The 14,718-nt window shown below is 38.1% G+C and overlaps 1 protein-coding gene across 2 annotated transcripts in view; it reads left to right on the top strand.

Moving 5' to 3' along the window:
- The window catches only part of LOC140849155 (serine/threonine-protein kinase TAO1-like), a 33,870-nt gene that overhangs the window by 6,178 nt on the left and 12,974 nt on the right, over positions 1-14,718 (top strand). The window contains exon 3 of one of the 2 annotated variants that reach the window (XM_073235654.1): positions 2,629-4,797. The exons of the other annotated variant lie outside the window; for it this stretch is intronic. Coding sequence (XP_073091755.1) covers positions 2,629-2,955 — 327 coding nt within the window. The 3' untranslated portion in view covers positions 2,956-4,797. Of the gene's footprint in view, positions 1-2,628; positions 4,798-14,718 lie in introns of those variants that run through there. 2 annotated transcript variants of the gene reach the window in all.

The following is a 14,718-nucleotide window of genomic DNA, read 5'->3' as shown; positions in this document are numbered from 1 at the left end:
CCAGGTAAAATGTTGGCATAGGGCTGATACCATTGCCAGAAGTGCAGTGGCACTCTCATACATTGTTAATGCATTTTGGAAAGCAATTTGGAAGTATATCAATGATCTTTGAAAATGTTAAGCAAAGAATTTAGAGAATTTAGAGAAAAGAAATCCTGAATACAGGAAAAGCAATATGCATAAATATGTTAATTATGGCATAGTTTATAATGGTTTTAAACACCTAACCATGTAAAATAATTAAGTGCTTATGACCAAGCCACTTAATAAAATCTTACTCAACCATTTAAATAATGGCTATAAAAATAGTATTAATGTGGAAAAATGCTTATGAGGTGTTGAATAAAATAAAGACAAATCACACTTAAAGTGAGTTGAACTAATACTTATAATGGCTCTTTTAATATGGTAGATTGGTTGTGGTGGTTTGTATTTGATAATAGACATGCATAAGATTTAGTATTAAAAATAATAAAAGAAACAGTGGAATAAATCTACAGTGCTTTGAGTTGCTGCTTGATTTTTAGGGCTCATGTTTATATTTCAAGTGAAGTGCATGACTATAAAGTAGTTTGGGGTCAGTCAGTTGGCAACTACCAAGGCAGTGATATACCCATGGTATGATTTGAAAACATTGTAACATCTGTATTTTCTGTACTTTGTGCCTACTGGTTGTACAGATAAGAAACAGTCATCTGAAAATAGAGGTGGAACCAGAGAGAATGTTAGTTGTTTCTAGATGTGTAATAATTCTGTTTGAAGATTGCTTTCAGCCTCCAAATGAAACAAGAATTGTCCTCCAGGTCCTCCAGGTGTTTCCATGCTAAATTGTGTGTTTTTAAAAGGGCACTTTAAAAAAGATACATAAGAGGGGACTTGATAATATGGGTAAATGTTGTAACCAAAATGTTGCTCATGTGAAACCTTCATAAGATTGTATATCAATGATAACTTAGTATAAAAAAAAGATACATAAAAATTAAGCACATTTGTTGAGCTAGATTTCTGTGTAGAGAACAATGACTATTGGCGTAAGTCCTCAAATATCTTAAAACCTAATTTAATACTTCTTTACAAATACTCTTTATTTCCTATTTTTTAAAAACTTTGTATCATGGAAATTTTCAAACAAAAAGTATTAGTGAAATTATTAAGAACTAGTACAATGAAGTCCCCAAATACTCATTACGCAACTTCAACAGCTATCAGTATCTTGCTTATATTTCATCTGTTTCCCAACTCCACATGCAGCTTTTTAGGGGAGCAGGATAGGGGGCAGAGTATCTGAAATATTTTAAAGCAAATCCCAGCATAGAATCATTTCACTGCAAACACAGATAAGGAAATAAGGACTCTTTTACTTCAACATAGTCATAATTCCATTGTGTTAACTAACAAAATTATAATAAATGTTTAAGATTACCTAATACTCAGTCCATACTTAGATTTCCCTTTGTATCTAAAAAAAGGTCTTCTTGGTTTATTTAGATTGGGGCCCAAACATGGTGTAGACGTTGCATTTGATTGTCTTTTAAGCCTTTTAGTCTCCTGTGCCCTTTTTTTTTTATTACTGTGGACTGGGTCATTTGCTTTGTAGGAATTCTCACATTTGAATTTGGCTGATTCCATCCTCATGGTGTCATTTAATGCATTCCTCTTTACTTTGCATTTCCTGTAAACTGGTCATTAGATCTAGGGGCATGATTACATTTACATTAATTTTTTTCCTTTTAAAAATTTTTGCGAGGAATGTTCATAAGGGTTACTGTGTTACACTTCCTTTTGCATCACATCAAAAGCTATATAATGTCTAGTTGTCCCACTTTGAAGTCATATTTGATGAGTGGGCTCAGATATTCTCATTCATCAACAATTTCTCCATCAACTTCTTCCCATTGTCATTGACTATTATGTATTTTTTCACACTAAAACTATTTCTAGTCAGCTATATATATTTGTAAACCTTTGAGTTGTCCAAAACTGATTCTGACGGCTACCCAACCACTGATTTCTAAGTACATAGAGTCTCCTAACTTTCTAATGGAAACTTTATGGTTTCTGTTTGTTTTTCACTTAATGCTCTGATCTTTCTGGAATATGGTATCAGATGAGATTCCATTTTTATTTTCTTCCAGATGGTTAGCCACTTGTGCCTGTGTTGTTTTTCCCATTAAATTAATTAGTGCTTTTGTCCTGCATTAAAAACTTACAAACTTCATTCTGTTTCTATTTTACTAATTACTGGTTCCTACACCAATACCATATTTATTACATTAGAGTGACCTTACGGTGTATCTAATAAGGCTACATTCTCCTTACACATTTTCTTTTTCAATCTTTTTACCTAATGGTTTTGGTAGCCATTCATGATAATTGCCTTGATTTATTATTTCAATAGAGATTATTACCTTTGCTTTTAAGAACTTAATTTTACACATTTTAGCAATATAAGTTATATATGATTCCTACAGTACATCTCTTTGATTTTTAAATGTACATCCTTTAAAATAGCCAGAGTGGACATTTTTATGATTCACTTTAAACCAGAATAATTATTGCTTCTGTAGTTTATATATTTTTTAAAATAAATGAGCTTTCTTTTTGCTTCCCCCCACCAACCCACAACAGATGGAAGAAGAGATATTGACATTTCAGAATGAGTGCAGTGAAAGAATACGAAGCCTGCTAGAGCGTCGAGCAAAAGAGATGAAAGCTTTCAAATCTGAAAGCGAGGGACTAGGTTTTGGAAACGACCTCTCTAACCTTGCCCCTGAGGCATTCAGCCAAACCCCCCCCGGAGCTCCTCACAGGGTGCATCCCATAGGTGGCCTACCACAAGCCTGGGGCCATCCAATACAAGGTGGGTCCCCAGCGATGCAGGTCACCCTTCTGAGCCAATGCATGGGGTACCCCGAGGTAGCAGTATGTGAGTTCGCAATAGCCTTCGGGTTCTGAGGCAGACAGCTGCCGGGGGATGAACGGAACAGGGCATGAACAGAAGCACCAGTGTCACTTGACAAATATCCAATGGGTCACACATGTCTTACACATGACCTAATAATTGAGAATGGTGAGGAGGAGCCAAGATGGCGGTGTGAGTAGGACAGCAGAAGTCTCCTCCCAAAAACATATATATTTTTGAAAATATTTTGAAAAGCATTCCTAAAACAGAGACCAGAAGATACAGTACAATAGCCAGGCTACATCTACATCTGCGAGAACCCAGTGCCTCACGAAGGGGATAAGATACAAGCCGTGGCCTAGCAGGACCAGAGGGAGCCCAGGACTGCTAAATACCCAGCCCTAGCCATCCGCACCAGAGCATGGACACACAGTGCGTGGTGTGCTGGATACTAGGGAAACTGAACAGTAAAACCTGCGAGCGGGTCCCCACGGCCGGCGCACCTGGGACAAAAGAAAAGCGTGTGCTTTTTGAAGGTCTTAAAGGGACAGGGGCCTCACAGCTGGATGGAGGCATCCCGGCATACAGCCCAGCAGCTGGGAATCCCCAGGAACTCCAGGTGCCCCAACCCCCTGGGCGACAACATAGCTTGGCGGCCCCCCACAGTGATAAACAGCCTCCCGCCCACTCCCCCTCTGGCGCGGCCCCACCAGAGCAGAGCAGCAGCCTAAAAGTGGCCACGCCCACAGCAACCGCACGGAGCTTACTCCACAGTAGCGGGGCAAGAATCAGAGACCCCATCTGCACGCAGCTGCCCAGTAAAAGCCACTAAGGGTCACCGTTCTCCCAGGAAAGGAAGGCCAGGAGCAAGTGGAAAGGGACTTTGATCTCCCAGCTGACACACATGCCAAGTGCCTACGACTACCTCTATCACCATGAAAAGGCAGAAGAATTTGATACAGACCAGACTAACCCAGACATCCATCCTCCCCTGAGAGGGAATCTGAGGAGATAGATTTAACCAATCTTCCTGAAAAAGAATTCAAAATAAAGGTCATAACCATGCTGATGGACTTGCAGAGAAATATGCAAGAGCTAAGGAGGGAGAACACAGAAATAAAACAATCTCCGGAAGGACTTAAAAGCGGAATGGACGAGATGCAAGAGGCCATTAATGGAATAGAAATCAATGAACAGGAACGCAGAGAAGCTGACACAGAGAGAGATAAAAGGATCTCCAGGAGTGAAAGAATATTGAGAGAACTATGTGACCAATCAAAATGGAACAATATCCACATTATAGGGGTACCAGAAGAGGAGAGAGAAAAAGGGATAAAAAGTGTCTTTGAAGAAATAATTGCTGAAAACTTCCCCAAACTGGGGGAGGAAATAGCCTCTCAGACCATGGAAGCACACAGAACTCCCAACACAAGGGACCCAAGGAGGACAAGACCAAGACACATAATAATTAAAATGGCAGAGATGAAGGACAAGGACAGAGTACTAAAGGCAGCCAGAGAGAGAAAAAAAGTCACCTACAAAAGAAAACCCTTCAGGTTATCATCAGACTTCTCAACAGAAACCTTACAGGCCAGAAGAGAATGGCATGATATATTTAATGCAATGAAAGAGAAGGGCCTTGAATGAAGGATACTATATCCAGCACGATTATCATTTAAATATGAAGGAGGGATTAAACAATTCCCAGAAAAGCAAAAATTGAGGGAAAGGCTAAACAGATGTCACCAGAGAAAATAAAATCACAGCAAAGAAAGCGGACCAATCAATTACTAACTAAAGGCAAAAAACAAAATCAACTACCCACAAAAGCAGTCAAAGGAAACACAAAAGAGCACACACACATACACACACACACACACACACACACACACACACACACACACACACAGAAAAAAAACACCTAACATACAAAGAATGGAGGAGGAGGAATAAGAAGGGAGAGAAATGAAGAATCATCAGACTGTGTTTATGATAGCTTAATAAGTGAGTGAAGTTAGACAGTAAGATAGTAAAGAAGCTAACCTTGAACCTTTGGTAACCAAAACCTAAATCCTGCAATGGCAATAAGTACATATCTTTCAATAATCACTGTAAGTGTAAATGGACTGAATGCACCAATCAAAAGACACAGAGTAATAGAATGGATAAAAAAGCAAGACCCATCTATATGCTGCTTACAAGAGACTCACCTCAAACCCAAAGACATGCACAGACTAAAAGTCAAGGGATGGAGAAAGATATTTCATGCAAACAAGAAGGTGTTGCAGTACTAGTATCAGACAAAATAGACTTCAAAACAAAGAAAGTCACAAGAGATAAAGAAGGACATTATATAATGATAAAGGGCTCAGTCCAACAAGAGAATATCACCATTATAAACATCTATGCACCCAACACAGGAGCACCAACATATGTGAAACAAATACTAACAGAATTAAAGGAGGAAATAGAATGCAGTGCATTCATTTTAGGAGACTTCAACACACCACTCACTCAAAAGGACAGATCCACCAGACAGAAAACAAGTAAGGACACAGAGGCACTGAACAACACACTAGAACAGATGGACCTAATAGACATCTATGGAACTCTATACCCAAAAGCAACAGGATACACATTCTTCTCAAGTGCACATGGAGCACTCTCCAAAATAGACCACATACTAGGCCACAAAAAGAGCCTCAGTAAATTCAAAAAGATTGAAATTCTACCAACCAACTTCTCAGACCACAAAGGCATAAAACTAGGAATAAATTGCACAAAGAAAGCAAAAAGGGTCACAAACACATGGAGGCTTAACAACATGCTCCTAAATAATCAATGGATCAACAACCAAATCAAAATAATTGAGAATGGCCATTCTGCTGGAACAGTCCAGCAAAGGAAACTCCCTGTAGACATCATCACAAGCAGCCTCCTCGCTTGGGTGCTACCATGTGGAAGCTGAGTACAGATGGTATATTTTATTCATTTTTGTAAAGCGTTCTGTTTTGTGTTTACTAATTGGGATGTCATAGTATTTAGCTGTCAGGTTTTGTGCTTTGTTTTGTTTTTAACTTTTGGGGAAATTTTATGTAAAGGGGAATTGGTGTGTATGTGTGTTTATTAAATATGCACACACACACACACATACAGTGCACGTGGTAAAAAGAAACTGGTTAGATAGGGGGTATTTTCTGAAAACTGCAAAAACAATTCAGCAACGTGGCTTGACTCATCACTTTTGGACAAGTCTATCCTAAGAAATCTGTGAAAAGATCTAAAGCCTTTCTCTATATACCCCAGGTTCTTATGAGCCGCTCACAGCAGCCAGCATATGCTAAAACAAGTTATTATGGAAACACACCTGTATCCCCTCACCAATGTATTTTGGTTATTAAATAAATGTATTTTGTCTGACTTTTGTTTATTAAATTGGCCTCATTTGGAGTAGGAAAAAAGTGGAAATCCATGAACACTAAAGGGTTGCATTGACTCTTTCAGAGAGTAGAAGACAACCTAATTCTTTTTCTGAATGCTGCAAGCTTGTCAGGGATTTTTTTTTTTTTTTTGGTCCATTCAATTGTGCCTTCTTTGTGGTATGGTGAGATTGAGGTGCTTCAGGAGATCCCAAGTTTTGTGGAAATTACATTGTCAAACTTGTAAGCCTCCAAAGGGGAAGACAAAAAGGGTGAGAGGGGCCCCTGAAAGTTCATATGACGGGTATGTTCAGTAGCAGAGTGAGGAGATGAAGCCTATGTATATCCTGACGTTTTGTTGCTTATGCTGTGATACGTCATCCTAGCTGAGCTAAGCTCTGTTAACTTCCAAGACCCCAAACAGTACTTTTACTTTGTTTATACAAAAACAAAGACATGTAGCCAATACAAATCAAAGGCCAGAGGTATTTGAATGATGCCGTATTTACAGACCACCATCTCCTGGAATTCTCATCACACTACTTAGACATAAATCGATTACCCCCTTTTGGTTTATGGGGTTTCCTGTTTACAAGTAGAATAGCCCGTTATTTAAGTGCTTAGTTGCCGAGTGAGCCAGGAGTCACTGAGCCTGTGACTTTACCAGGGCTGACTAACCCTCAGCACCACTGTAGGTTTTGCTGCATGTGCAGGTCCTCTTCCTTTTTTTTTTTTTTTTTTTTTCTGTTGTTGATTGCTGTTTTTGTTGCTGCAATACTTTACAAACTTGTAGTTTCTTGAGACTTAGTGATTGCTTGGCATCATGTTAACATCACACGACAGAAAATACCACTTGCAGAAGTCTAAAGCCTCGGTGCTAACGTACTACTGAAAAGGAACCAGCAAGTTTGGCAAATAAAAAAAAAAACACTACAGTGAGTTATGGTGGTCAGGAAATCTCTTGACGAAAGCTAACTTCTTTTTTCCAGAGAGGGGTGTGTTTTGTTTTATTTTGTTTTCTTTTGTAATGAAGGATCCACCTGATGCTGACAGTCAGATGTGACTTGGGGGCCCACCGCCAGTGTGGAGACTGAGCTGCAGGTGGGTGGGGAGCCATGAATATGACTTGAAGGGAAAAAATGTCCTTCCCCGTGAGCGCTCCAAGTTCCTTTAGGTTGCTGTCCTGCCCTCTCCCCAGTTGTCTTGAAGAACCAGGAGCCCTGCTGCTGACAGACTCCTGCTTTTCACAGAGGGCTCCAAGGTAGCATTCTCCACGGCCTCTCAGTGATGCTCTCCGCCTAGACCAGACCAATCACCATTGAAATCTTGGTTTTCTCAACCAATTTAAGTCTTCTCCAGGTACGTCAGCCCAGTCTGCCTGAATCCACCCCTTTAGGACTTTCTAGCATCCATTTAATGGGAACTGGGAGAAAAATTAATATTTCAGTGTAAATATTGTTAAAACCAAGATTGCAGTGGAATTCACACACAGTCATAGGCAGTGTTTCATGTAGCGCTCTGGTCCGTCGTCCTCCTGGCCACGGTTGAGATCACCAGTTTTTAGGTGGACATAACATGTACTTGATTCTGCTGAAAGGGACTTAATTATTTCAATAGCTCTTCTGCATTCAAATATTGTACAGTATCTCAGACAAATTGAGATATCTACATGTTTAGAGGAAAGTGATAGGACCAACCTTTAGAATTTATAAAATGTCCAAAAATATAATGGAATTTGATACCTTTTAAAAAATTCTTACTAGATCTGGCTCCTTTACTGAAGCAGATCAGTTTTGCATATAAAACTCTAAAATCGAAATGGACTTAAATTAATCAAACTGAATTACTGAGTTCATGCAGACTACATGTACTTGTAAAATCGTGATTGAACACTGACTCCAAATGTCTGTCCACTAGGGCTTCGTTTTTGCCACAGGACCCGAGCCAGTTTTACATCACTATACTTGAATTATTCCATTAAGTTAATTTGAATTAAAATATATATGGTTTGAAAAAAAATAAAATGAATAAAATATATATAGTTTGCAAAAAGATTCAAATTAATTCAGATTAATCATTCAGATTGGTTTGTGTGTGTTTGTAAGATTAACTTCTGAGGAATCTCAATCATGGTAGGAATCATCAAAGAGTAAAAGCAGGAAAATCTGAAGGATTTTGAAAGATCCTAAAGAAAGAAGCAGGCACTTTCTCAATCAGTGTACAAATGTCAACCTTCGATTAAACTAATACTACCTCCTCCCCAGTGCTGGTGTTCACTTAATATGTATGTGTTTAAGAAAATAAAAAATATGGGAAATTTGTCCAGCATATCAGAAATTTGTAAATGCTATATCTGGTATCCAGAACTTGGCAGTAAAAAGTTTCCTGTGTTCACTATCTCTCCCTTCTTTTAAGTTAACATTTTGAAAATGTAAAACCTCATACCTTGAGATAATCCTTAATTGGGTTCCCTTCCTTTCATACATATTTTTTTCTGTTTATTAAAATCAGCTGTATCCCCAAATTACAGTATCTACAGGTATTTTCACTGATATATAAGGTTAGCTGGAAAATGTATTTATACTATTTTTATTCAGAACTGCCATTCTTTTCAGTGATCTCTATACCTGGAGATGACTAGTCCTGCATTTAAAGCCACACCCACAGGTATAATACGCTTAGTTCTCTAAGCCAAGGATTTACCAGTAAATTGAACTTTTTAGCATAACCATCATGATGTTCAGCTGCCTAGACATCAGATAAACACCACTCAGCAAACTAAGAAACTGTCCTTGACACTCCTTCCCACTCCCGCCTCTTTCCTCACCCCCTTTTCAAAAACCAAAACCTCTGTTATGAGTGTCTTTTTCAGACCATAAGGCAGACTTTAGTAACTTTCTACTTTAAGTACTAAATATCTGGCATTTTAAACTTTCATAGAGTACATTGTGTTGGACACTGGAATAATACTCTTCATTTTCACCTGTGAAATATGACTTTATTGTACTTGAAACACCTCTTTTGCATTTCTCCATTTGTGCCATTCACTAGTGGAGATGAATTGTATTATACCATGATCTACTGGCTTTTTAAAAAGCTGTTAAGTATGCACATTTTTGGTATAGCTATTATCATTTGTATGTATATATTGTATATACACATGAGTGCCCATATGTGTGTATAGATAGGTGGATGTATCTCATACTGTACATTTCCATCAGGGCACTTAAGGTTCTGTTACTTGGTTATTTCAGTCCTCAGTTAAGGCAAGAATGCATGTGTTTCTTAAGAGTGAGTACTCTGGGTTGATATTTATGAAAAGATGGTCATTAGATGCTATCTTTTCTTTTTTAATACCCTCTTAGCACTTGTGTGGGTGGGAAGAAAACTGGGTAAAATGTGGATCCATAAGATGCAATGCAGTAAAAAGTACTGGGGATGGAGCCACTTAGTGTTTCCATGGGTCTGTGTCGTGATACAGTAAAAAATAAGTGATGCGGAGAGAAACGAACCATGGAGATTGAAAAACACTGGTGGTGATACCTCTGCAAAGATGATAGCCAATCACATAATCTTCATGTGCGCTATCTCTACATTTTTCTTAGTGATGCCGTTGATCCTTGTACTTTCTGTACTCCATTAATACTAATAACTATTAATTTTGCTAAGGACCAAAATAGCCAAGAAAGGAGTTGCGGTTATGGCATCTAAGGTTCTCCTAAACTAAAGTCAACAGGCCATGGCCACTGGGGGAGGGATATGGGGTTGGCAGGGGGCTTTCTCTCTCCAGCTGCCTCTTCCTGCTTGCTAATAGTTCTTCACGCACCTTCTGCCCCTTCTGAGCCACTACTATATAAGCACAGATTTGGCCCAACACAGCAGCCCTTTCCGACGAATTTTATATGGTCCTGCATATTTTTGTCCCATTCTCCCAATGTAAAGTGTCTAGTGTGTATTCAATTCAGGAAATAATATGTTTAAGTATATAAGTATGAATCGCTATTAGTGATATAAGGAGGTTTCTGTTTTTTAGATAAACTTCTTCCTCTAAGGGGAAAAGTCACATCTTGGGCTGCCATCTTGGAGCTGCTTACCAAAATACAGATCATTATTAAAGAAAAACAAATTCGCTATTCTGTTTTGCCTCATCTAACGTGATAGGGCTCCCACCAGTTTGTAGCATTGCCTTTGAAAAGGCCCTCTAAGTTGGTAAGAACTGGAAGTTTCCCATGCTCAGATTCCTTAAAAGGATGAAGAGTGTGCTGTACATTTAGCAGACTTGCCTCTAGTGCACAAGGACTCTGACTGAAGTGTATTTTGCTGTGTCTCTGGTTATGTTGTCTGAACTTTTATGAAATCATTACAATAGGTCTGCATTGGAAATGCTTCTTTGTGAAAAACTAATTTTATTGAACACTGTCTAGAAAAAGAAATTGAAGCTGTGAACTCTTCCTTTATTGTGCATTTATAATTTCTACTGAATTCTGGTAGCCCTCTTTATAGTCACGTGGACTAATTTTTCCCTCATTTATATTCAAATTTACAAAATCTCACTCATACAAGGGAAGAGAAACCATTTGGCCTAATGGTAGTCTTCAGATCACAAGTTACCAAGAAGGGATTAACAGTTACCAAAGGGAAAGGGAGTGGGGAGGATGGGTGGAAAGGGAGGGATAGGGGGGAAAAGGAGCATTATGATTACCACACATAATGTGGTGGGTGGGGGCCACGGGGAAGGCAGTATAGCAACTGCAATGTTGTTCATTGTAAGTGTATATTAATGATACCAAAAAATAATAAAAATAAAATAGAAAAAAAAATGATAAATGTGCCAGGTGGGGAACTGAAACTCATTACATTGCTGATGGGAGTGTAAAATGGTGCAACTATTTTGGAAAACTCTTTAACAGATGCTTATCAAGTTAAATAAACATTTACTAGGATAGAGTAAGTCCTTAACTAGTTATCATTTACTCAAAAGAAATTATAACACTGGCACACAGGAACTAGTACACAGCAGCTTTATTCATAATGACCAAAAACTGCAAATAATACAAATATCTATCAATAAATTAATGTATTATAGAATTATGGTATATTCACACAATGAAATACTATGCATCATAATAACAAGGAGTAGAGTACTGATACGTGGCAGTAACACAGGTGACTATGGAAAGCATTATGTTCGGCCAAATCCAGAAACAAAATAGCACATACTATACAATTTCCCTAAATTCTCTAACAGGCAAAATTTGTCTAAAGTAATAGATCTACAGTTGTCTGCGGTTGTCTGGGGCTAGTAGGGGGCAGAAAAGGGGATGTGAGAAGTGCAAACTTATGAACAACGTATGGAAGGATCTGTATGAAATGCTAATATTTCTCTCTTAAAGTAAGTAGGGCTGTGAAGAGCATTGCCTGTTAGCCTAGACATCTGTATTACCTAAATTTTTGTAGCAATCGCTCATAATTTTAAGAAATTTTGTTCTAAATTTGAGAAAAATAAAACAATATTTTAAAAACCACAACACATACTCTAATTAGGGAGACTACCCAAATGGCTATTAGCAAATTTTTTAATCCACAAAAGACTAACGCATTTTTAAAAATTACTTATGTGACAATTCCAACATTGATGTCAAAACATTTGAATCGAACACAAGAACAGAAACATCCAGATTAAGGGTTAATGTTCCTTAAATATATACATATCATTCAAATCACTCAGAAAGTACCTAATCTGCCAATATATAAATGGCCAAAGGATTTCAACATTCCATAAACAGGTAATAGAGATAATTGGGAGAAGTCAAAACCTGAAGCATAATGGGTGTAGTCATGAGTTTTCTGATTCCGTTTTCCTCTATCTCCTGGCTTTGACCTAAGAGTTGCCTGAGTAACTATTTTGATAGTGGTGATGACAAGAAAACCCTTAAAAGGAGTCCCCTTCTTCTATCCCCAAGGGGACCCTGTGACCTGGAGATGGTGAGGAAATATGCTGGGGTTTTTTCCTACTCTTTTTCCTCTTCGCCCTAGACTTGCAGTGCCAGAGGAACAGAAAAACCCTGTGAGAAAAACCTTTCTCTCAGGCCAGAAAAGCTAGAAACAGGGCCTCTGTTGCCCAAACAGTATGAGGAGAATTGCCATTATGTTTTTTTTCCTTTTCTCTCCTTTCTGCACTGTATGCAAGGACAGCCCCAGTTACGGGGAACTGTACAATGCAGAAGTCTAAGGGCGTCTGTGTCTTTCTGACCAAAGTAACTGGGAAAAGGCCACTGGAAACTGAAGAGAATGGGGGAAATCATGGAGAGGAAACAACTGGAAAAGACATGCCTATCCTGGGTATAAAGTAATACAAGTAACTTGTGTTTGTATAAAATAGACTCAGAAAGTATAGCAAAGGCTATGAGAAAGAGAACTAATAATGTATGATATATACTATTGCCTAAGTCCTAGACTATCACTGAGAGACATAGCACAGGCCAAATGTAAAGAGCACAGGGAAAGTTTTGAAAGTAGAACTGGTATTAGAACCGCCACCCACAGAAAGTGAGACAGAACGTGTCATCTACACTGGTTGCTGTCTGCTAAAACAAACAAATCAACCTCCAGAAGATGCAAACATGACTCAGAAATGACAATATCATATTCAAAATGACCAGAATAAAATCCAAAATTTACTGCACATGCTAAAACAAACAACACACACACACACCACTGGAGAATGTGACAAATTATCAAGGGAAAGAAAGGACAGATGCCTATTTTGAGAAGCCTAATGTTGGAATTGTCACATAAGACTTTAAAGCAGCTATTATAACCATAGTAAATGCAGTAATGGTTAACACTCTCAAAATAGTTGGAAAGACTGAAGTTCTTAGCAGAAAAATAAGAACTATAAAAGAAGATCCACATCGAGAAATTTAGAACTGAAAAATATAATTACCAGAAATTACAAAAGAAATTGCATGGGCTCAACCGCTGAACAGAGATGATAGAAGGGTCTGTAAACTTGAAGATAACAGAGCAGCAGAAATTATCTACACTGAAGAAAGACAGGAAAAAACACTGGAAAAAATGAATACATCCTTAGAAACTTGTGGGACAGTATCAAACTGTCTAAACTTCACATTATAGGTGTTATATAAAGGAAAAGAGAATTTTATTTTTTTAGAGAAAATAATTCTTACTCAAAGCAGGAAAGAGCCCAGATTTGACAAAAACATAAATTTAGAGATTCAAGATGCTCAGCAAGCCCCAAACAGAGCAAATTCAAAAGAGTTTAGGCCTGATAAGGCCTAAAATTAAAATCAGTAACAAACAGGCCTGATAAGGCCTAGACATGTCATAATGCTAAAAAGCAAAGATAAACTAAAATTTGAATGATCACAGATTTCTCATAAAATACAGTGGAGGCCACAGAATGTCGAATGATTAAGGTGAGGAAAGGAAAGAACTGCCAACCCAGAAGAGAATCCTTTATCTAAGCAAAAGTCTTGTAGAATGAATGCAAAAAGCAGAGAGAGAGAGAGAGAGAAAGACTTAGATGAAGGAAAGCTAAGAGAATCTGACCTCCATTAAGGGAAATGTAAAATATCAAACAAAAGACAGCTGAAGGCTGTATTAATACTACATGAAATATTCAGAGCTTCAGAGCTAGGAAAATTACAAGGAGTAGAGAGAGACATTACATAATGTCATGATTCCATTCATCAAATTATTTAGGCCTGCTCTAATCTTTTTTATGTCCCTCCTACTGACTTTGGGCATCATTTGTTCTACTTTCTCTAGTTTTGTTAATTGTGAGTTTAGACTGTTCATATTGGATTTTTCTTCTTTCCTGAGGCAGGCCCGTATCGCAATATACTTCCCTCTTAGCACGGCCTTCGCTGCATCCCACAGATTTTGCAGTGTTGAATTAGTGTTGTCATTTGTCTCCATATATTGCTTGATCTGTTTTTATTTGGTCTTTGATCCATTGATTATTTAGGAGCATGTTGTTAAGCCTCCATGGGTTTGTAGGCTTTTTCATTTTCTTTGAGTAATTTATTTCTAGTTTCATACTATGGTGGTCTGAGAAGGTGGTTCAATTTCAATATTTTTGAATTTACTGAGGCTCTTTTTTGTGGCCTAGTATATGGTCTATTCTTGAAAACGTTCCCTGTGCACCTGAGAAGAATGTGTATCCTGTGGCTTTTGGGTGGAGTGTTCTGTAGATATCTGTTAGGTCCATCTGTTCTAATGTGTTGTTCAGTACCTCTGTCTCCTTACTTATTTTCTGTCTGGTTGATCTGTACTTTGGAGTGAGCGGTGTGTTGAAGTCTCCTAAAATGAATGCATTGCTTTCTATTTCCTCTTTTAATTCTGTTAGTATTTGTTTCACATATGTAGGTGCTC

This window comes from Manis javanica, chromosome 4 (assembly GCF_040802235.1).
Source record: "Manis javanica isolate MJ-LG chromosome 4, MJ_LKY, whole genome shotgun sequence".
Lineage (NCBI taxonomy): Eukaryota > Metazoa > Chordata > Mammalia > Pholidota > Manidae > Manis > Manis javanica.
The sequence above is the reverse complement of the archived record's forward strand: the minus strand, read 5'-3'. Positions and strand labels throughout refer to the sequence as shown.